This window comes from Doryrhamphus excisus, chromosome 1, assembly GCF_030265055.1.
Source record: "Doryrhamphus excisus isolate RoL2022-K1 chromosome 1, RoL_Dexc_1.0, whole genome shotgun sequence".
Classification (NCBI taxonomy): domain Eukaryota; kingdom Metazoa; phylum Chordata; class Actinopteri; order Syngnathiformes; family Syngnathidae; genus Doryrhamphus; species Doryrhamphus excisus.
The window spans coordinates 5,845,319-5,869,730 of NC_080466.1; the positions used below are offsets into that span (position 1 = coordinate 5,845,319).

Consider the following 24,412-nt stretch of genomic DNA (forward strand, 5'->3'; position numbering starts at 1 on the left):
GTGTCGTCTCCCAGGGGATGTGTGCCTCATTCTTTCATGTAGAGCATCCTTATCGACACTAGATATACATGCATTAGAGAAAGAGTATGAAAGTCAACACATAGCAAATAAATATGTATTTATTGTTTTGTTACAGTATTGTGTCATTGCCAGATAGAAGGTACCAACTTAACCCCAAAAATGTCCACTTTTGGTCTTAACTGTTTTTCCATTCTCTTTGCCTCTCTCAATGACAGACTAAAATATGACAATTAGCATAAAATCCACAAACAATCTAATCCCAACCCCTTGTGGCTCATGCGTATACTTATGAGCTGCTTTGGCAGAATGGCTGAGGCATCAGTTTTGCAGCTGCACACAACAGGACAGAAGAACACACATCCTGAATTATTAATGGAAATGAAAACAACTTTTTTTTTTCTTCCCTCCTTTGTGTCAGTAACTCTCTCGCGTCCTCCTTTTTAGCTCTCTGGTATACCTGAACAGGAACATTCAAGTAGTTCCCAGTTTGCTGCTTGCCCATATTAGAGTCAGGGGCCATGGGGAGGATTAAAAAGGCTTTATATTACATCTCATCAGATATTATTGCTTTCCATTGCTTCTCATCTCTTTTCCCAATTCCCCTACACTCTTAAAAATGCTGGGTTAAAAACAACCCAATATGGGTTGTTTCCCAACCCAGCGCTGGTTAAATATTGGACCAACCTCGCGTTAGGTTATTTTAACCCAACAAGTTGGGTTGGTTATCTTAACCCAACAATTGGGTTGTTCATATGACCCAACGCTGGGTTCATATTTACTGCACTGCTGGGTTATTTCAAACCAGCAAATTGGGTTGCCAATATACTATATATATATATATATTATTTTTATTTTTATTTTTATTTTTATTTTTATTTTTATTTTTATTTTTATTTTTATTTTTATTTTTATTTTTATTTTTATTTTTATTTTTATTTTTATTTTTATTTTTATTTTTATTTTTATTTTTATTTTTATTTTTATTTTTATTTTTATTTTTATTTTTACATAATGGAAATCCCAACCCAGCAGCAAATAACCGAGATAACCCAGCGAATTGGGTTCTCAGAATACCCAATTCAATAAAAATTACCCAATTAAATGACCCAACAGGTTCAACCCAGCGGTTGGGTCAAAAAAACAAGCCAGCATTTTTAAGAGTGGATCAAAATAACTGTGGTATCTATGTCATTTTCCCTGCTGCTGCTGCTGATGTGCAGTCATGGGAAGTAGCCTCACCTGTCATGATGATATGATTTTTTATTTTTTTTTCCCTATTGAACTGAATTATGAATGTATTTTCTGTATGATTCCAAACATTCTTGAGTAAAAATTGATGAATATGCAGATGTCCTGATCAGAAACCGAAGGTGAGACCACCTTGGGTCGCTTCTTGGCTTAGTGTGGAAACCCTGCCTGGAGTCTGAGTGCACACTGAGTTGGCTCCTGGTGCCAGTTTCTGTTTATCAGCATGCATTGTGACACTTTTAGTTTATACAGCCTGTTTCTTTAATGTTGGTTTAACATCATTCTTCCTACTAATAGTCAATAAAATATATCTTGCATCACATCCTGAAGGGCTGGGGGTGTGTGTGTGCATGAGCTGGGATGTGCTTGTCGCTGAAGTCCTTCGAAAAAGAGGTTATTTTCTGCCTTTCAGAAAAGATTTTCTTTTCTATGCATTCAATATATTGTTATGCTCTACTGAGTAAATAAATGAATTTGACTGCCAAGATGGAGGATTATACACCCAAATGTTTACAAAGTATGAGAGCTTTTCATGGAGAAGGAAAGGCTGCATGTACTTCATATCCAAATAAAAAGTAAGGAAACAAATGTTTCCTCACCGTATGTCACTGTCCCTTGCTGTAAATGAGTCGAGACGTAAAAAAAAGAAAAAAAAGGGAAGTGGAAAGCACGTGACAGAGCAAGAAATGGAAAATGAGAGAGAGCATTCAAAGCCAAATAAAGAGCAGACCATAATAATTTAATCTGCCCCGGAGCCTGCAAGCCAATCACAGACAACGCATCTCTCCAGTGGAAATGAGAGATGGGGGGGGGGGGGGGGGGGGGTCGCTGGCAGGCCTGCTGTTACTGTGATAAATTATTCCAGGTCAAAAGACGGTCTAAACGTGCTGGAATATTTCCTGTTCATTGTCAAAAGCAGAGAGGGTGAAACATGCATCCAGTATAAGAGAAAGTGAATACTATATGGCAGTGGTCTTCAACCTTTCTGGACCCACGGACCTCCTCGTGTTCCCAAAAATCTATTATCAGAGATTTTTTAAATTATATATTATTATATATATTATAACTTTCTCCTATAAGGTCATCAAACGTACCTTTATGCATGCAAAAACAGTACAAACACAGTAGTGGTCTATCTGTGCAGTGTGGGAGAAAGTTAGCACATGCACATGGTGCGTTCAAGGACCTTTGAACATAGTGAACACAGCTGTCCGGCAACAAAAAACATAACCATACAAAAACGTCATGGTTTCTAACCGTTCATTCATTCATTTTCTACCGCTTTATCCCCACGAGGGCCGCGGGGGGTGCTGGAGCCTATCCCAGCTGTCTTTGGGACTGGACTGGTGGCCAGCCAATCACAGGGCACATATAGACAAACAACCATTCACACTCACATTCATACCTATGGACAATTTGGAGTCTCCAATTAACCTAGCATGTTTTTGGAATGTGGGAGGAAACCGGAGTACCCGGAGTAAACCCACGCATGCACGGGGAGAACATGCAAACTCCACACAGAGATGCCCAAGAGGGAAATCGAACCCCGGGTCTCCTAGATCTCCTAGGTTGCCAGCAAAGGAATATGTCAATTCAAAATTCAAACAAACTCCACACAGAGATGCACAAGCAGGGAATTGAACCCCAGTCTCCTAGCCTCTGAGGTCTGCACGCTAACCACTCGCCCGCCGTGCCGGGTTTCTAACCATATATTATATATATTACATTTTTTCAAGTGTTTACTGCTCTGTGGTTATACATGACTTTTTTACTTAGACTTCACATAAAAGAAATATAACGCCGATGTCATTCAATACCAAAGAAGTAGTTATACATTTTTATAAACCTGAACTGTCCATCCCAATAACGGATTTATACGTCTTTTTCAGTTGTTTTTTTTGCTAAAGGAAGTGATAATGCAACTCTTCACTAATGGATTATACTTGAGAGCAATTTTAATGCCATTAAAAGCGGCCACTAGGTGGCAGAAGTGCATCAGGACAGGAAGGCAGCTGTTACAGTGCATACCATACACAAAAAAATAAAAATTGTATAGAAACACACACACACATAGTTCTGTTGCAAATATGAAAATAGTTCATAGTGTTATATTTGTACATAAATTGTTATTTTAAATTTTTTTCGTATTATTTATGTTGTGCTGTAGTTGTGTAGATATTTGAGCTGTCACAAAAGCAGAACATATTTGTGTCAAAGTGAAAATTATGCTTCACTTAACACTAGTTTGTCCATGGTAAATACTTTATTACAAACTACAATAGTTGCCGTCAATGCATTATATTATTACAGTATAATTGTAAAGATGGACTGGATTGATGACACTGACCACGGTTCCACTGTATTAATGGGAAGCAAAGTGAGCTCAGTGCTTGGCGTCAGCTTCCTCCAAATGAGACAGCCACGAGAGTGTGATATATATAGATATATATATATATATAGTGCTGCACACCATTATGCTCAAAGCAGCCACCATTCATTCTATTGTTGGCACCCATAGTGCCTGAGCACTATTTTGTGTGGATGCAGCATTCTGATTCTAGCAGGCTGCATCCACAAGCTCATCTATTGTTCGGCCCTGCTGAAAAAAAGTCACCTTGCCCTCCGTCATTGATCCATAAACCCACGAAGAACAGAGCGAGGCATGTTGGAATAAGGATGCCAGGAGAGGTCAAACTGCTGTATTAATGATGAATGTGCTTGCTTATCAAAATAAGTATATTATAAATTGCTGACGGGCCTCATGGTGGACGAGTGGTTAGCATGTAGGCCACACAGTTAGGAGATCGGAAGTGTGGAGTTTGCATGTTCTCCCCGTGCATGCGTGGGTTTTTTCCGGGTACTCCGGTTTCCTCCCACATTCCAAAAACATGCTAGGTTAATTAGCGACTCCAAATTGTCCATAGGTATGAATGTGAGTGTGAATGGTTGTTTGTCTATATGTGCCCTGTGATTGGCTGGCAGCTGGGATAGTCTGTGTGGAGTTTGCATGTTCTCCCCGTGCATGTGTGGGTTTTCTCCGGGTACTCCGGTTTCCTCCCACATTCCAAAAACATGCTAGGTTAATTAGCGACTCTGAATTGTCCATAGGTATGAATGTGAGTGTGAATGGTTGTTTGTCTATATGTGCCCTGTGATTGGTTGGCAGCTGGGATAGGCTCCAGCATACCCACCACCCTCGTGAGGATAAGCGGCATAGAAAATGGATGGACAAATTGCTGACATTCATTTAACACATGCAATAAATGAAAAAAGTAAATAAAAAAGAAAGTCATGTGTGGTTTCTTTTATTGTATTCTACTCTGGTACCTATCGTTATTATGACATGGCTGTAAAACCAGCTACCTGACCTCCAGTCACCAACAGGCAGTTAGTGGCTAAGTGCAGACTAAAAGGAACACATGTTTAGAATACAAATGAGAAGAATGACAAAAAAAAAGGGAGGAGAAACTCAACATGAGTTAATTAGCACTAGGTGGGATCATTTCTGCACGGTGGTGCTTTCGAAGACATCAAGTCGCTACAACTTGTTTATTGACAAAGTGAAATAATGAATGCAATCAACACTCTGTTTCACTGACTGAGGTATTGATGTGGCCCAAGTGTTATTGTTTTGTTATCGGCAACCCCTCTACTCATGGGTAGAGGTGGCCAGCCAATCACAGGGCACATACAAACAACCATTCACACTCACATTCATACCTATGGACAATTTGGAGTCGCCAATTAACCTAGCATGTTTTTGGAATGTGGGAGGAAACCGGAGTACCCAGAGAAAACCCACGCATGCACGGGGAGAACATGCAAACTCCACACAGAGATGGCCGAGGGTGAAGGGTGGAATTGAACCATGGTCTCCTCGCTGTGAGGTCTGTGCACTAACCACTCGACCGCCGTGCCGCCCACCCATGATGTTATGCTTTATAAAGCTCTAATTGGTCTAAGGTTTAAGTGCGTTATTGGTACTCTTCTTGGTCACAGGGATGACTGTGGAGTGGTTCCACAGCTAGGGGACTATCCCAGTGTTGAAGGACCTCTGTGACATGGTCTTATTGATGTTGTCAGGGCCAGAACAACTGCACTCTTTGGGTGGGGATTTCTTCGACTTGCAAGAGATGAGGTCATTGGGTAATGATGTGCTGCTGCTGCTCGCCACCTGAATGATGCTTGGGTGGGTGGCAGCGATATGTAAATTTATGCTCCACCTAGTTCTTGTTGTATAATTTGTCATGCTTGTCTTCTTTGTTTACTTCTTTTTTTCTCCAAATCAAGATGAAGAAAAGTATTTTTTTCTTTAAGCTCCTTGGTAATGTAGAATTTATTATGAAGGAAAATAATAACAGTTTTGCAGGGAATGAAAATACCCACACAAAATACGACATATGAAGGGACTGTATCAACCTGATCATTTATGCAGCTGGAGGGGGTAAGGAGATTACTCCGGATTGTGGTCTCAAAACATGCTTTGGTCCACTGCTTTTCCATCCAAATCGTTTTTTTTTTTTAGCCCTCCTTATAATAGGGATGGCGATGTTGGGTTGAGTGGAATAGTGGGATGATCACTAAAGCCCAGAGGGGGTAGTGGGACAGATTTGTATCCCTCTGGAAGTAACCAGTAGCATTTATATCATGTTTTACAGAGGCGTGTGTTGCATGTAACCAATGATTGGAATCGCCTAGGATGAATTTGGGGGCAAATGTGGATTCATTGGCAATGGCAGCCTTAGCTTTAGGGTGGCTATACACTCAAATGAAGACCAGTTATTGATATTATTATATAAAAAGTATATCATTTTTATATATGTTGAAAAAACACATTTTTGTAGGGATGTCTGATAATATCGTCCGACCAGTATTATTGGCCAAAAAAATAGATATTGTCTCTTATCAGTATTGCTTTTTTTCTGCTGATAATCGGCAACAAAATAAAAATAGAACAATGAGCCCAGTTTATAATTTGACTCATTCTATTATTTTGCACTTTACTTTGTTCTTATTCGGATGTTTGTGCCACATACAAATGTGCAACTTTCGAAATTGTATCATTGACAACAATATAGTATAGGATTCTTATTAGTGAAATTATTAAGAGAGACCAGTTGATGATTGGTTATGATTTTTTGTTGAGACAAAACATTTAAAATAATGCATATTGCAGTATGTGTCTTATTTTACACAAAGTGTTTCACGGGAAAACAAACATAATATGTTCATTATTAGTTTGCTACCCATATTGATATTGGTATCTGCATCAGTAATAAAATGCTGGACAATCGTATATAAGTATATGTAAGAAAGCCAACGTGATTAATTGTACAGGTCATGTTTTAAATAAGATTTTAACATTCTTAAATGTCATGCAAGCATAAAAATAAGCTGATCACTACATAACAAAACAAAATATCCCAAAGGAGAATGTCCGGCCATCTCTTTGTGACCTCAAGCTGAAATCAATTGGGTTCTGCAGCAAGACAATGACCCAAAACACACCAGCAAGTCCACCTCAAAATAGCTGAAGAAAAACAAAATGCAGACTTTGGAGTGGCCTAGTTAAAGTCCTGACACTGAATCCTATTGACATGATGTGGCATGACCTTAAAAGGACGATCCAATATGGCTGACTAACACCAATTCTGCAAAGATGAGTGGGTCAGAATTCTTCCACAGAACTGTAAGAGACTCATTGCAAGTTATTATTGCTTGATTGCAGTTGTTGCTGCTAAGGGTTGCCAAACCAGTTATTAGGTTTAGGCTTCTAATAAAGTCATGTAGGTTTGGATTTTTATTTTCCTGTCATTGTCATATTAATATGGCTTTTGCCAAGTAGTCCTGAGCAGCTTACTGCTACTGCACACCATTGCACACTGTTGGAACTATGGTCAACATGACACCTATCCCAGCTGTCTTTGGGCCAGAGGCAGGGTACACCCTGGACTAGTGGCCAGCCAATCACAGGGCACATATAGACAAACAACCATTCACACTCACATTCATACCTATGGACAATTTGGAGTCGCCAATTAACCTAGCATGTTTTTTGAATTTGTGGGAGGAAACCGGAGTACCCGGAGAAAACCCACACATGCACGGGGAGAACATGCAAACTCCACACAGAGATGGGTGGAATTGAACCCTGGTCTCCTAGCTGTGAGGTCTGCGCGCTAACCACTCGATCACTGTGCCGCCGTCAACATGACATGTTTCTATCTATTTACTGTACTGTATACTGTATCTTATCTATCCAGTCATGTGTCTGATGGTTTGGTTATTATCTATTCGTCATGCTGTGTTGAGTTTGTCCGTTTATGTTTTTATTGTTTTAATGATCCACTTTTATCACGAGCTCAGCATGCAAAATGTATTTTCTTAAGAGGCCCGTAACATTTGATGGTGCGAGTAGTTGAGGCCCGTAAGGCCCTTTTATGTGTTAAATGTTTATGTTGACTCATAAAAACACAACTAGATATTCTCAAGTACTTTGACAGCTATGCAGATGTGGAGACTGAAAGACCTTTTTTAAAAAAAAAAAAAGGTACATGGAGCTTATTGATTTTTTTCTCATGTTCAAAATATTTTATTGATGTGACATTTCTGCAAAGGTTACGGCAGAGGAGAGAGTGAGAGAGCCAAAAATGGATACCAAAGCGATGCAGCTCTGTGTCAAGACTCTCCAGAGAGCAAAGATGTGGCTGACAGGGATGACCTTGAAAACCCTTTGGTGACAATAAAGAGGACCATTTCAACATGACGTGGACATCTGAGTGTCATCTACAGTGCATATTAATCTCAGCAAAAGTGAGACAAATGAATTAAACGCTGGATGAGAACATCTCAGGAAACCTTCATTACCTTTCAGAAGCTTGTAAATTCTACATAATGATTCATAAAGCTTTAGAGGCGACGCCTTACTGCTTACACAGCATTAAATCACCATGCTCCCCTTCCTCCTTTCTCCTCTCCCTGCATGCTGCTGCTTTTTCAGGAACATGCTCACCACTCATATTTCACTTGTTATCATGAATACAGTTCACAATAACATATTTATTATTTTATTCATACATTAGGGCTCTGCCATAATCACAATTTCAATTCACCAAATGGCTAATATAAAGTGTTGTGTTCACCCCCTTCCTGATTTCTTATTATTTTGCATGTTTATCCCAATCCACAGTGTTTACACGCACGGATGAAGACGCTGCTGCTATATGAGATAGGATTTTTCTCAAGAAGGCATTTCTGTGATGCAAATGTATTACTCTTTTGAACGCATATTGTTGTGAAAAGCCAAACTCTTTACTTAAGTGGCCCCACCAACTAACCAATTATGTTCCCCGTCACAAAAATCTGACCAGAGCTATTGGCTCACGGGACAAAGTGCGGCTTAAGTCACTTTTAATGCACTACACTCCTGATGGGGATGTCGTACAACTCATGTCAAAAGATCGGAACTATCCCTTTAAGAACCCTCCATCCATCCATTTTCTATACTGCTTATCCTCACTAGGTTTGCAGTCATGCTGGAGCCTATCCGGGCAGGGTACACCCTGGGCTGGTCGCCAGCCAATCACAAAGCACATATAGACAAACAACCATTCACACTCACACTATGGACAATTTGGATGTTTTTGGAATGTGGGAGGAAACCGGAGTTCTCACATGAACATACAAACTCCACACACCGGACTCAAACCCGGGTCTCCTAACCGCGCGTTCAACACTCGTTCACTGTACAGCGCCCTTTAAGAACCTTCTGTAAAAACACTTATCATCGGAGGGCACTTGTGATTTTTTTCTACTGCAAAAAAGGCAAGTCAAAGATCCTCTATATGACAGGAGCTCTCTGCTGCTTTTAAGGACCTACAGTAAAAATGCCACTTCTGTCCAGACACCTGCAGACTGCTCTGCATATCTGATGTCTTTACAAAGGTAATAAACTGCTCAAGTTCTACAGTGCAGGCACTTTGGACACACCTTTTCATTTAATGCCTTTTCTTTATTGTCATGATTATTCTCAAAAATATGAATGAAAATATGATGTACATGACAAAAAAGTGTGAAATAATTCTAAATATATTTTTGGATAGCACTTCTGTTCTTTCTTAGTTTGGATAGAATGTTTTCCACATCGTAGGTCTTCAGGATAACAGGAGCATTCTGTTGATTTTAAGTACGGCAAAAACAGGAGTGAAAGGTCCTTGTTACGACAGGAACAGTGTTGCTTTTCGGGAAGTACTGGAATAATGCTATTGAAAGATTGTCCATATGACAATAGTGCGAGGCTATTTTCATCAATCGGCTGCGTAAATAGCTCCCAGCTTTTAAACTGTGCTCAGCAGCTTTTCAGATGTCAGTGAGTGGGTTTGTACATAAAGGCCGTACTGTAAACTGCTGAATATGCAAAGAGAGTTTCATCAAGTGAAAATATCTTGTATTCATCCAATCCATAGTTATTGAAGCAGTGACTTTCTCATGTGTCAATTTTATTAGCTTCAACAGGCTGTGTCCCAGAGATAAGGCCTCACCTGGCAGCTGTGCCAGTCACTGTATCTGTGTGTTTGTTTACTCCAAATGCGTCTCGGGACTGCCAATAAGTGGTTCTTTTCCGCCATCCGATCACAAAATCAACATTTTTACCGCATCAGCTCAACCAACACATACAAGAAAAAAACAACAACTCTAAAGTTATAAACCAAAGTCATGTCAGAATGCGTTCACTGAACATGTAAATAATTATACATAAAAATACATGTGTAAATAAAGAATTACTGTAGTGACAAAGTCAACAATCAATTAATTGATCATGCCCAGCTGTCTTTGAGTGAGCGGCGGGGTACACCCTGGACTGGTCGCCAGCCAATCACAGGGCACATATAGACAAACAACCATTCACACTCACATTCATACCTATGGACAATTTGGAGTCGCCAATTAACCTAGCATGTTTTTGGAATGTGGGAGGAAACCGGAGTACCCGGAGAAAACCCACGTATGCATGGGGAGAACATGCAAACTCCACACAGAGATGGCTGAGGGTGGAATCGTACTCCTAGCTGTGAGACCAGGTGTCTCCAATTCAATTTAAGTGGTCGACTCTGGAGGTGGAGTCTGGGTGAGGCTGGGCCGCATCAACTATGAACTAAACACCACCTGAAGCTGTCACGGACCTTAGACATACTATAGGGCATATAAGCAGTAAAACATAAATACAAAAATAAAATATTATGGCGCTCCTGAATCGCTACCAGGAAGTGTATCCGGCATAAAAACAAAGCAAAAACCATTCATGTGGTGACCTTGACAAGGAAAAGTGAAAAAAAATGTGCTGTTGTAATTTCATAATTGTCATTATGGCTTAAATAATACAATTAATTGAGTTTTGTTTTAGTACTTATATGTAATTTTCTGTGTATTTTTGCCAGTGTCCCAATTCCTGTATCATATCCCACACTCATTGGGCTCTCCAGCCTTTTTTCTTCTTAGAGCTACTTATTTTTATTTACTTCCATAGCTTATTTCAACCCAAACCTTTCATCATACACTAGTATGGTATGGTATGGTATGGTATGGTGTGGTATGGTAATTTGTCATTAGAGGCATAAGGAACAGTTACAAAAATACCATGAGTTGAAGCTACTCAAACATTTGTCATCACATTCTACCAATAGTTCCATTTGTCACTTTCTGTGTGAACATCACAGGAAGTACGTACGGAAGTGAAGCGTTGTAAAGCGGCGTGCTGGTGCATGGCGAGTGTCTCGGTGCTCCATCGCCTGCCTCGTCTTCAAGCGTGAGTTCTTCTGTTGGAAGCTGCTTGCACGAAGGGACGCTGGTTTCAAGTGAACCGACGAGGGAAGCAGATACAACAAGTTAGCGCAGTTGAGATAGTGAGTGTTTATGTGTGTGTATGTGTGTGTGTGTGTCGACATGACAAGAGCAACTGTGGCCAAACTTCTTATCCTCATGATCCTCATCGTCATCATCTGCCTGCCAGAATTTTTCACCTTAAACAGAGGTGAGGGATAGTTTGTTCATGTATACGTGTGTGTGTGTGTGTGTGTGTGTGTGTGTGTGTGAAGCCTTTGCAGGGCCGTACACAGGAAGGGCTTCTTGCTTCCTCACACACTGGTCTGACAGTTGAGGATTTGACTCACAGTGTATCCTGTTGTGCCATCTTGTAGTTGAGCCTTTCCAAAACATACAAGTATTTTGACTTGTGGGCCGCATTGTGGTAACAAAATTGTCCAGGGGGGCCAGAACATATATTTAACACACACACAATATTTGATGTACCATAAAGAACATATATTTAACACACACACACTATTTTGTGCTAATAATTTCCCTTGAATTATTTGCCTAATTGTATCTGTAAAAATGTTATACTATCAGTATGTTCTCATGTCCCTTTTTTAAGGAGCACTTTAAGCATCAGACCACATCAAACTATGTCATTTAATTTTACAGTTTTGTTGCTTTTTGTTTTACTAAATGGCGGCACAGTGGACGAGTGGTTAGCGCACAGACCTAACAGCTAGGAGACCAGGGTTCAATTCCACCCTCGGCCATCTCTGTGTGGAGTTTGCATGTTCTCCCCGTGCATGCGTGGGTTTTCTCCGGGTACTCCGGTTTCCTTCCACATTCCAAAAACATGCTAGGTTAATTGGAGACTCCAAATTATCCATAGGTATGAATGTGAGTGTGAATGGTTGTTTGGCTATATGTGCTCTGTGATTGGCTGGCGACCAGCCAATCGAATGAATGTTTTACTAAATAAGACATCCGACTTGCGAGTCATGTTGCCAGTTTGTATGTTAAAAGTTGTTAGAAAGCAACTGGCGGGCTGGATTCAAACGCTTGGAGGGCCGCATGTGGCCCCGGGCTGTAGTTTGCCCACCTCTGCAGTAGGCTCAGGAACCAAAAATTGTCCTGCTTGAGTGAAATGCTAAAACTCTATTTTATTGATCGTTCAGACGCAGGCACACATTTGTCTTGGTAAGGAGATTTTTGATTGATGTTTGTTGTCGTCTTTGTCATTCATTTTCAGTTTCAACAGAAGGTGGTAGATATATTTATTCTAAACTTTATTGACTCAACTATAATACTTTTTTAAGCTTTTCTTTCACTTTACAAATGTATTGAATTAATGTTAAACACAGCAAAAGAAACAAATTAGCAGTAACTGCTGAGATATGGACTTGGATTTGCTTCTTCCTGCTCTTTTTTGGACATTTTGCAGAATAGGAATACACTTTTCCCTCGCCACGTCATAGTTAGAATTTTGTGGCTTGAATAAATCCTTGCTTGAATTTGGCCTATTATTAGTCAAAACATATGCATAATTAAACAAACGTTACATGTTTTTGCCAAAATGATGCTAAATGAATCAAAATACAAATAGAAGGCATTCTAAAGACGCATTCAAAAACACTGATGTAGTATTCAACACTGCTCACTAGGTGTCAGCAGTGTTACTGGAATGTATGGGGAGGGCCTGCCAGTTTGTGTCTCTTGTGTGTAAAGGATCTAATAAAAGCCAGCAAAGCTCAAACTCAACTCTGAACCCCCCATGTCACTTCCTGTCCGCCTCCCTTTCAGGTCCCATAAGGAACACACCGCTTATCGCTTATTTAGTGGTCTCGCTGTTTTTGTGTTTCTTGTCAGTGATGTTATATTTTGACGCCCTGTTCTCAGTTGTTTATCTTTTTTGCCTCATTTCCCACCCACATTTTCTATAAGTGTCAAAAGTGACCCTGGCCTGTTTGCCCCACGTGCTGTGTGAACAAGACAGCCGGAGGAGGAAGAGGGAGAACAGGAGGAGTGGCGATGATGAGGTTAGACGGAAGAGGCCATGTCACCCTGCCCACTTCACAGTGGATGAAAAATGGTGCAAGGACAGAGATGATGACGGCAACCCTACATCAGAGCCCAGAAGTGTTGAGGACACGCACACACGTTGGTACATGTGTGAAACACAAGGAAATGTGGCACAATTACAAAGGAACAACTCACACTCAGGTACTGATGTTTATGTATTACCCTTGAAGTAATATTAATCATTTACAAATCCATTATGTCTAAATAATGTCCATTTTAATTTGTGTTAAATGTGATATTTCTTTTAAACAAAAACACGGCAACATTTTGTCTAATTGAAATTATTATTATTAATATATATTAATTATATAATATATAATATTATTAAAACGATTTAACATTAAGAAGTTATGTCTAAATAATGTTTCATTCAGTGGTTCCCAAACTTTTTACAGATTTTTTGTATTTTTACTATGCAGTAACTACAGTATTCCCTCGTTTATCGCAAGGATAGGTACCCAAAATAGGTGAAATCCGCAAAGTAGCCAGCTTAATTTAATAACAATTATTATATATATTTTTCGCAGATGGGCATTAACATTTTCTCCCACACTCTAAAATTCCAATTTTGTTCGAATTTTAATGATCAATATACTGGATTGGCCATATTCACGGCTTTGACAGTCGTTCCTCTTGGCTTTTTTGCCTGTAGCATTTTTGTATCCTTGTTAAAACATATTCCTCCTATTGTCATCCTCCTACTCCTACAACTTGAACTGGATATTCATTTAGCTGGTTGGCGGCTTCTTCTATTCTTTATTGGCAGTGAGCAAGCTGCTCAGCAGTAAGGTAGTTTGCTATCGATGGCACAAAGATTGATTGACAATGGTCTTCAGCCAATCAGGACATAGAACACAATGGACGTGGGTGTCTCCTTGCCAGTAAGGACTGTTGTGGTCTATATTTTGCCGGGTATTGTTAGCTCTGGGTTTCATAGGCACCTAAACGCACAGAAGAGTGTAGCTACACACATCTTCAACATATACAGTACAATGTAGATTGTGCTAATACACCACAAGGTAACAGAATACAATGTGCTGTCATATAATGTTAACAAACAGCATGCAGAGAATCAGCCATTGCTATTATAAAGAGTTGCTTCCTCTCCAAAGTCCTACTTTCCCATCCTAGCATCCATTATAACGTGTCTTTCTTTCCAGCCATTTTCATTGAGATGTCGGTGGAGCTTCAACTAGGAGACACCAAGTTCCTGAATCTCACCTTATATGGTCACAGCAATACCACCGAATTACACCTTCACTCACCTGAGGATGACGAGTTGGAAAGGAGGGATGGTGAAGGTCACAGAGTGGCATCATATTGCTGTCCGCCCGTCCCGACGACTTCTGCGATGTCCAGTCACATCACGTGTTTCCTTAGGCTATCCAATCACACCATTTCCATTACAAGAGCCAAGGAGACATTTCCAGAAGGTTTGTGGGGGAATGCAATTTAAAACCAGCCAAAACGTTAGATTGGGGTCATACAAGATTGTACCTATTACAGCTCAATCTTGTTATGTGTGTGTGGTCCAGATGAGTGGGGTGGTGTGTTCAGGGTCCTCTGGTTGGTTCTGCTGTGTGTGATGCTGCTGACTTTGACCTCAGCTTTCCTCAGATATATAAACCGAAGAGGTAGTAAGACTGCGGTAGTAAGACACATATACACATTTATATTAAGTTCAATGCAAACAAAAGCAAATCTGAATTTACCTGAAAGTGTTTTCCTCTCTGTCAGAGAAGTCCAAGGTTCGTCCACTTGGTTACGGCTTCAATGGGCGGCAGATGAAAGGTAAGTATACTGTTTACCAAATATCTGAGTCAAGTACATTCTCAACTACTACTTCCCCACTTTTGATTAGATGGGCAAAAAGATACTGAGATCAACATTCTAAACGGTAGATTCCATCACATTTTATGTTGTTTCATCTACGTGAGATGACTTTGATTATTAATTCCAATGTTTATAGGGAGAAATCTTCATTCTTACGAGTCTTGCCCAATGAGGTCAGGTCAGTGGAAAAGAATATATACACAATTTGACAGTGAAATTGTGTTCACGGGTATTTTTTCATGACTGACAGGACTATCGACTATTGAAGAGGTTCAAGCTGATGGTAGGAAATCAGAGGAACATGTTTTCCGAATCTTAGTTTCATGAAAGTTTTACAGTCTTCTTGTCATTCTCATTTTCAGAGGATGTGGTGGAAAGCGTACCAAATGGAAATGTGGACCAATATGGAACTGGTAAACCAACAGCAACACAGTTGCATATACTACAAAATGATGGTCCTTAAGTTTTTAAAAAGTACACATAGCTGAGAATGACTTCATTGTGTCTAAATTATTTTGTTGTACCTTTAAATTATTATAATTTACTTTTCTTTCCTGTTTAATTTGTGCAAGAATATTGCTCAACAGTGATAAAAAAATAATTATGTACTGTATGGTAGCCATTTCATGTTGCTAACACTAATTTCTATTGTGCACATAAAGTAAAATATACATAAAAACATGCAAGGTTTCCACGTGTGTGCAAAGCTAATTAGAACAGCGCTCACCAACACTCTATATCAACTGTATGATTCTATTAGAAATGTGTCAAACATTAATATACAGTATTTCATCCCCTGTAGCTAATCTTCATCACCGTCCAACAGTGTGTTTCCCTCACAGAGGAGCCGAACTGCAGCTGGACAGAAGTCAACTTCAGTAACATCAATTTCAGGACTCAATAAAATGTGAAAATAAAAACAATATATATCAAATAGGGATTAAAGCATCTTCATTTTCAACGTTAAACAGTCTTTGGGACTTCAGTCAGACACTTAATGTTTATAGTAAATGAATATAATGTTGTCTGTGTAGTTACAGTATGGTGTGGACAGTTTTAAGTTTCAATGCTCATGAAGGAATGCATGGCTTTTATGTTGGTATTAGAGTAGCATGAAGTATAATGACCACATACCTGCAGAAATGTAGGAGATACACATTCATCGGGTCATTAAATGTTAGGGATAGTATCAGTTGTCTTGTCATTTGAGAACGATAATGGCATTAAAGTATTTCTTTTGGGTCAAACAATAACTCGGGGTTAGGGTAAGAGTGCAAAGACTGCCTAAAATATTTATATATAAATGTAAACAGCAACAATTTTTGGTTAAGTTTTCAGAAAGGACATCTAGATCATCAGATACCTGCAAATATATGTGACAAATTACTCTTAGCTTATATTATACACATAAATAATGTAGACTGTCATGTAGACTGAAGCACTTAATGTGGAGTCAACTGTATCATTTCTGTACAATGCATACATACAGTAAGGCAAGTGGATGAGCGTGTAGCGCATGTCTGCGTGTTAGTGCTGAATGTGTGCCTCTGCTGTTTCTGTGCAGGTACTGCAGCGTTGGCTCTCAATGTGGGACACCTGCAGGATGGGCAGTAGGAGCAGAAATGCATTCTGGATGTAGTTGGTACTGTTGGAGCCCTGTGGATAAGGTGAAAAGCTTCAGCATCCTCACAGGAGTAAACATCTTCAAATCTTATGCATATTATGCCATCAGGTACATGAAAATGTCTTTAAAATATTATCTCTAAAGTTCTGTCACTTGAAATTGGGATTTCAGGGGGCAAAATGCAGAAGATTGAAGTTGAAACTTGTGTAACTAAACAATTCCTCATTGGATATCTTTACTGAGTTCCCTGGACTTTCCCATTGTTCTGAGTAGGGGTCTGTCAAATAAATTTTTTATGCAGCCCAAGAGAAACTACCAAGTCAATAATAATCATAAAAGAGAATTTAATAAGAGTTTGGCCTTATCAAATTAAGACATTGTGGAAACTTCAGCACTTTAGGTGAATGTACAGTATATACTGTATCTACAATATTGGAATTTTGTCTGTGTTTAATTAGAAAAATTAAATTAATGACATTTTGTTGCAGCCTTTTACCCTTTAGCCACAGAGAGGGTAGAAATTGGTCCCTTGTGTTTGTGACATGCATTTTATAGAAATGCTGAGATCCAGACTGCGTTTTGGCGGATTTAATTACACCAGCACTCAGCTTTCACAGCAATTAGACGGTACAGTCGTCCCTTGCCACTTTGCGGTTCCAACTTCCTGCTCTCATTCAATTGTGTTTTTCCCAATAATTTATTAATTTCCTCATCTCTTGCCTCCTCACATTTAAGGAGAGAGACTGCATTGGTTTTACAACTAGATGCTTCATAGAACCTCTTGTCAGTCATACACTCCCTTTGTGTCTCTGATGGAGGCGGGGCCTCTAGCATACACACCCATAGGCAAAAAGTGTAGCTTTGTGAGGAGTAGGGTAACGTAGTAGAGGGTGGAATTGAACCCTGGTCTCCTAGCTGTGAGGTCTGCGCGCTAACCACTCGACCACCTGCACAACATATTATCAATAAATATTATCATAAAGATGCTTTATTTGTTCTCAAAAAATGTTGACAATAATATTGTTTAGCGTCAATGATTTTGTTTTGTGCATTGTTTTGTAACTCGTTTAAATTCAAGTTAGAGTTTGTTTGTCCAGCCATATTTTACATTGTATTTTTCTTAGAATTAATGTTAAAACCTTGCCACGTCTCGTGGACACAATTTCAAGCTTGTCTCATGAGTTGGCTGTCTCATGACATCCTTACAATGTACAGGAAGTGACCAAATATGGTTCCATAACATGAAAAATGATAAAACGGCACACCTGTGATACAGTTTTGGCATTAAAAAGCCCCTTTGCCTTCCTTGTTTCCCCCTCAAATGATAATGGTTATTGCCACATTTAGCACTATACCTGCCATGTGATTATTTTCATGTATTAAAAAGTGAATGGAGTTCCATGTCTCACCTCCAGCAGCACACTGTCCACCATCGGATTGAGCTCCTCTGCTTTCCTCTGACACTGACAGTGACAACAGAGGGTGTGACTTCACCGCAGCCCTTCCTTTTCTATTTTTAAACAGGGCTCACACTTACCCCGACGAGAAGCAGCGTGTCCGAGAACTTTTTGGCTAAACACTCCACTTCTTTACACATGGCGCATGTCAACCTGCAAGGACAGTGTAAGTCTTTGCAGGGCCTGCACAAGCGATGCGTACACACACACACACACACCTGGAAAGGATGTGTGCTTGATCCCTGGCTAGCTTCTCTTGCTCTTGCCCGTGGAGGATGAGCTCTGCCACCTTGTGGAGTTGTTCAATACTGCGGGCTGTCACTTCGGCCAGGCTGCCGACTGATGACAAGTAGACAGACTGCAGAGCATACACAAAAAGACATGCATCCATTAGATTATATTACATGATGATTACGCAATTTATGGCGCTATTTAAACCTCACCTCCACAAATTCAAGCCCACCCTCTTCCTGCTTCTCCTCCTCCTGTGCCGCCTCATTTCCCCTACTCTCCTCTCCATCCTCTTCTCCCAACGAGACCTCCCCTCCCGGTTGGTCCTGCGTTTCCTTGCCAACCGTCTCCGTAGTGACAGGCTGCTCCACCTTGCTCACCCAATCGTGGGCACTCATCCGAGCCTGAAGATGCATAATTAGTAGCTGTCAAATATCTTCTCATCATATGCAGCTGCACCATTGTATGGATTCTGTACTGTTACAAACTACATCCAATAGCACAAGTGAGTGAATCATACCATATTTGACATTAGATATTGATATCTTTTTAGGAAAATTCTGCCATTTTATGTCCTTCTGGTACCTTATTGAGCTTGTCAGGTGTCGCAGCAACATGAAGCTCAAACAGCAACTCGGTGAGAACACTCAGAAACTCTTCATCAACTTCTATAAGAGTAACACACACACAAACATATACTTGCATGTTTTGCATTTTGTGCAAAATTCATTGTTTTATCAATGTGAAATCAAAATGCAGATCAACAAACATCTCCCGCAGGGGTTTTCAAAGTGAATATAATTTAGGGCCTCCCCTACTGCATGAAAAACTATTTTTCTGGAGCATATTTTGTAATTTTGTGTTTTCTGCTAACCCTAACACTGAAGGGAAATACTATTGAGAACATTGAGAATGTGTATTTATTTATTTGTACAAAATGAGTAGTGTATGAGTGGACCAAACGGTTGACGAGTGGTTAGCATGTTGGCCACACAGTCAGGAGATTGGGATGACTTGGGTTCGATTCTCCCTGTGTGTGCGTGGGTTTTCTCCGGGTACTCCGGTTTCCTCCCACATTCCAAAAACATGCTAGGTTAATTGGTGACTCCAAATTGTCCATAGGTATGAATGTGAGTGTGAATGGTTGTTTGTCTATAAGTGACCAGTCCAGGGTGTGCCCCGCCTCTTGCCCAAAGACACCTGGGATAGGCTCCAGCATACCCTGCGACCCTAGTGAGGATTGTTGTGTTGAAAGCAATTGCTGCTGTCAGAAATAATAATGATAAAATTATTGTTGTTATTGTCAATTGTTGTTGTTACAATTAAAGGCAAGTGTTTCTTTTGTTTTTAATTTTTTTTTCACTTTTTTTTTAACAAACTACTGTTTGTTAAAATCCATCCATCAATTTTCTATTCCGCTTATCCTAATTTTCTATGTCGCGGGCATGCTGGAGTCTATCCCAGCTGTCTTTGGGCAAGAGGCGGTGTACACCCTGAACTGGTCGCCAGCCAATCACAGCTGTTTATTAAAACCATTTCTAAAAAGTAATTTAAAGGATTGATGATGGTGACATATGAAAGATATTATTCTTATTCCATTATATTTTAATGGAAAAACTGCTTTAGAATCCGAACAAAGACTAGTTTAAATTTAATTGTTTTCAGTTAGTGAAAAAAAAGGTGTTAGTTACCCTTACCCTGCTCTCTTTTCCCCTCTTCCTCTTCCCCCTCCTCTCCTTCCCTCTGAATAAAGATGTCCTTGATGAAAATCAGCTCCTTCTTCACCTCCTCCTGCTCCTCTTCCCCGAGGGAGGAGAGGAAAGCTTGAACCTGTGAGTGACACTAGGTTTTATCTCTTAAGACACACCAAAATGTTGTTTTTGTTAGTCTCCTGCAGGGCTGACCTTGACCTCGCTCTCATTGGACAGAACCTCCAGGGCCTCCAGGTGAGACAAACCCTGGTAGTCATCAAAAAGAATCCCGTAATGAGCTGTAGGTGCGCTGATGGGCTGGCTGCTCAGACGGGCTCGCTCTTTCTCCTTAGCTTCCTTCAGCATCTAAAAAAAACAAAACATAATGGTGTTATTAACCTATATATGTTTACATTCCATGAATTTGTGTGTAACAGACATAACTTGCCTGACTCAGCGATGCGGTCTTCTGCATCAGGGTCTTGGTTTTTTTGAAACCTGGATCACTCTCAGCCAGCACAGTCATGGTCTTCTTTCCAATGAACTCCAAAGCATCGAGACCACCACTGATCACAGATTTACCCTGGGTTGAATAATTGTTACAAACATACACATTACAAGAGAAGAATATTTCATTCATTCATTTACCGCTTTTTCCTCACAAAAAGCCTATCCCAGCTGTCTTCTGGCGAGAGGCGGGGTACACCCTGGACTGGTCGCCAGCCAATCACAGGGCACATATAGACAAACAACCATTCACACTCACATTCATACCTATGGACAATTTGGAGTCACCAATTAACCTAGCATGTTTTTGGAATGTGGGAGGAAACCGGAGTACCCGGAGAAAACCCACGCACGGGAGAACATGCAAACTCCACACAGAGATGGCCGAGGGTGGAACTGAACCCTGGTCTCCTCGCTGTGAGGTCTGTGCGCTAACCACCACCGTGCCGCCGAGAAGAATATTTTTGAGAGTTAAATATAACAATTTAATTTTTTTAAAATAGAGCACAGTGTATTTGGCAAAAAAACGATCTAAAATTATTTTCCCTGAATATAGTACTTATAGCACAGTAATATCTTGTGAAATGATACACAATGTCATGGTCTTATTGGTTCCAGATGTGCTGAACAAATTACATTAAAGCTTATTTAATCCAAAAACATATTAGGTTAGGTTAATTGGTGTATGTGAATGATTGTTTGTCTCTATGTGCCCTGTGATTGGCTGGCTCCAGGGTGCTTGCATGGTCAGCTGGGATATGCCGGGTATCGGCATACAAAACGGATGGATAATATTGTGATGGTAATATTAGTATATAAAGAACATGCTGCTGTAATGGGAGTCAGTGGTCCCAAATTGGTCCCGTGGGTAAAGAGTTTAGGGGTAAATGCAAATCTTCAATTTAAAACAAGTTGCAATAAACGGGATAAAACACACACGGTCTGCCCATTATTATGGATAGGTATTTTTTAAAATATATATTTTTTTATAAAACAGGAAATGCGCTAAGAAGTGTCCTCACAGTGTTCTGCACAGCATTGGAGATAGCAGAGAAGACACCCCTATTGGTGGTGGTGGTGATGGCTTCTTCAGATTCGGTCAGATCAACGCTTTCACCTCCTGGTTTATCCTCTGATGTGTCCTCCTCTTTTTCTATGGCCTCCTCTCCCACGGAGGTCTTGTGGAGACGCAGTGCCTCTCCTGCCTTCACTTTGACAGAGGACAGACTGTGCCCTGTTTGCACAGGAAAAGAAGAACATGAAGATCTGTAGATGGATGGATGAGTATGGTGGGATGGTCCAGAGGTGACATACCCACTGTAGAGGTAGCGCTGCTCAGGAGAGATTTGCCCCATGAGCCCCAACCTCCCCAAACTTTCTCCTGTTGTGATTTCTGCACACACAATAACACATTTCCATACAGTATCACTTCATTTGAAGATTTCATGTTGATGAACTAACCTCCTCTCCATCTTCCTCCACTGAATCTGCCTCCAGGCTCACTGGTTGGTCACATTCGGTCAGCTGACTCTCAGAAGACATTTGACTCTCTTTGGCATCCTCTGATGTCTGCAGCAAGCTCTCAAGAGTCTGAGGAGGCTGTGGGTGTTCTGATGGTGACGTGATGTCGTTTGGGACATCATGGCTGCAGCTGAGATCACAGTGAGGTGGATATTCAGGTGCTACCTCAGAAGGGGCAGACTCGGACATGGTGATCTGGAGGGGGAGACATTACAGTATATGTTTAAAGCTGACTATAACGATGTAAAGACCAACTATCGCCTACACTAAACTCATCACACAGCAACTTGACATTCAAAATATACTCAATAAATAAACAATGCTAGTACTAATACATTTTCCCACAATACATTGAATCCAAGCAATGCATTCATTGGTGCCTTCTGGGGCGCTGCAATGATGTCAGCCTCCTTCTGGGCTAATCTGGCTCCCTCTGCTGCACAGTGGCAGGATTTTACCACCATCTATACGTTTTCTACACTGCTTGTCCTCCAATAAATGCTTTGCTTGAATGTAATGCCTTAACTATTACTATATTTGTATTACTACAATTTTTTTTTAATTGACATATTCCTTTGCTGGCGACCAAGGAGACCCTGGGTTCGATTCCACGCTTGGGCATCTCTGTGTGGAGTTTGCATGTTCTCCCCGTGTGTGCGTGGGTTTTCTTCGGGTACTCCGGTTTCCTCCCACATTCCAAAAACATGCTAGGTTAATTGGCGACTCCAAATTGTCCATAGGTATGAATGTGAGTGTGAATGGTTGTTTGTCTATATGTGCTCTGTGATTGGCTGGCAACCAGTCCAGGGTGTACCCCGCCTCTCGCCCGAAGAGAGCTAGGATAGACTCCAGCATGCACACAGCCCTTGTGAGGATAAGCGGCATCGAAAACAGATGAATGAATATTCCTTTGCCTTCACTGCCATTGACACTGGCAGTCTTGACATCTGTTGAGAAATTAGCAAACCGCAGAAAAATGGTGACAATTTTTTAGGGTGATGTACTTTTAACTTGTATAAGGTGGAAAATGTATGAATATCTCATATTTTTACATCACTTTTTGGAAAGCAGGCACATTTTTGTTGTTTGGGTCAAATGAGTGAGTTTTTAAAGCCCTCTGATTAATTGTTGTGCTAGAAATTATATTAATAAGACTCAATGATGATACACACAGTCGAAAGAGTCACATCGCCATCTTCTGGTTACTTGTTGTAGATATCGACAAGAGTTCATCCTGTTGTTGATAATCATGAAACATATTTACATTGACAACGTCTTCTCATCCAGAGTGAATCACGTGACTGAGGAAAATGTGTATGCAACTCGCGTGCATGATACATATATATTTATTGCTACATAAGCACATTTATGGCATAAATAAGGGCGTTTTCAGCATGTCTCTAAAACTTTATATCACTTAAGATGATTTAATCAACTAGTGTAGCAACGTAACAACTTTAAGTATTAGCAAAACAACAAAAGTCCATGTTTGCAGGCGATTATCACCGCACTGATTTGACGACAAGTCACACAAGAGTGGGCGTAGCTCCTTCAAACGTCGTCGTTGTGTAAATTTGTGATTTTATTTAGAGGACTTTGTGTTGTTTTTTTGTGAAATGACGAGGTTGCAACTCACCAACTCGGTACCAGCCGGCGTCTCCTCTTCCGCGCCGCCACGTCCGCAGGCCAGTCACAGCCCGAGCCGAAGAGTAATACGACTGTCAAGATTACTCCCCACTTCCGCTTTGTCTTGCTCGTGTCCTGACCAAATCTTGGGACTACTGTCCGCAGTAGTTAGCAAGGACCTACAATTGAATAGGTTTATCAAATCGTCGTACACGTTCGTAGTACGCCCTGTAAGGAATTTCGTACTGCTTAATTCAACGCACAGGTCAGAGTGAGTGAGTACATTGTAAACTGTTGTCCGCGTAGTCCCGCCCACCTCCCGCGCTTACCATCATGGCGGACTTTCCTCTCTATGGCGTTCCTTGGCAGTGAACAGCACCGAAGACTAACAACTGTCAAGATGAATCCCACCACTCGAAGCAGAAAAGCAGATCGCTCTGCTTCTGGGTTACAGTTTTGAATGCGTGAAGACCACAGCAGCACTCATTTTTAAATCTTTAATCGTATTTAATCACTTTTTATCTTCGTTGCGTTGGCGCAATGGTGCTTTACAACTTGAGCAACAAGATGATGGTTAGCAAAAGATTGTTAGATGTTAGTTTGTAAAGTACAAAGCAAAAAGACAACACAAATGTCGCCCACATTTGTATTACAACAAAGTTATGTCTAACCTTAAGTACAATTGATCCACATTAGTTATAAATTATTAACAGGGTTAGGTCTTACCTGGATTAATCCAAATGGTTAGCTGGGGTAGTGAC

The 24,412-nt window shown here is 40.4% G+C and overlaps 2 protein-coding genes across 6 annotated transcripts; one reads left to right on the forward strand and one right to left on the reverse strand.

The window, feature by feature from the left end:
* Positions 1-11,024: 11,024 nt before the first annotated feature.
* LOC131135073 (uncharacterized) lies at positions 11,025-16,169 on the forward strand. Of its 5 annotated transcripts, none has more exons than XR_009131528.1 (10): positions 11,025-11,299; positions 13,024-13,302; positions 14,322-14,594; positions 14,697-14,795; positions 14,899-14,952; positions 15,023-15,058; positions 15,131-15,167; positions 15,245-15,277; positions 15,357-15,407; positions 15,797-15,870. XR_009131528.1 is itself a non-coding variant. In XM_058080898.1 (10 exons), exons 1-10 carry the CDS (start codon positions 11,182-11,184, stop codon positions 15,874-15,876), a joined length of 1,065 nt encoding a protein of 354 aa, XP_057936881.1. In that variant the 5' UTR covers positions 11,025-11,181; the 3' UTR covers positions 15,877-16,169. The 5 variants fall into 5 exon arrangements, 3 of the variants coding, with proteins under 3 accessions (XP_057936881.1, XP_057936891.1, XP_057936902.1); XM_058080898.1 differs by having other exon boundaries at positions 15,131-15,172; positions 15,797-16,169; XM_058080919.1 differs by having other exon boundaries at positions 11,033-11,171; positions 15,131-15,172; positions 15,797-16,169.
* fam114a1 (family with sequence similarity 114 member A1) lies at positions 15,636-23,894 on the reverse strand. The gene is made up of 13 exons (XM_058080887.1): positions 23,662-23,894; positions 21,966-22,220; positions 21,819-21,897; positions 21,527-21,738; positions 20,446-20,580; positions 20,211-20,363; positions 20,004-20,136; positions 18,892-18,974; positions 18,519-18,710; positions 18,294-18,433; positions 18,156-18,228; positions 18,028-18,081; positions 15,636-16,650 (listed from the first exon to the last, which is right to left on the reverse strand). The coding sequence occupies exons 2-13, from the start codon at positions 22,212-22,214 to the stop codon at positions 16,522-16,524; spliced, it is 1,632 nt and encodes a 543-aa protein (XP_057936870.1). The 5' UTR covers positions 22,215-22,220; positions 23,662-23,894; the 3' UTR covers positions 15,636-16,521.
* Between the last annotated feature and the right edge of the window lie 518 nt (positions 23,895-24,412).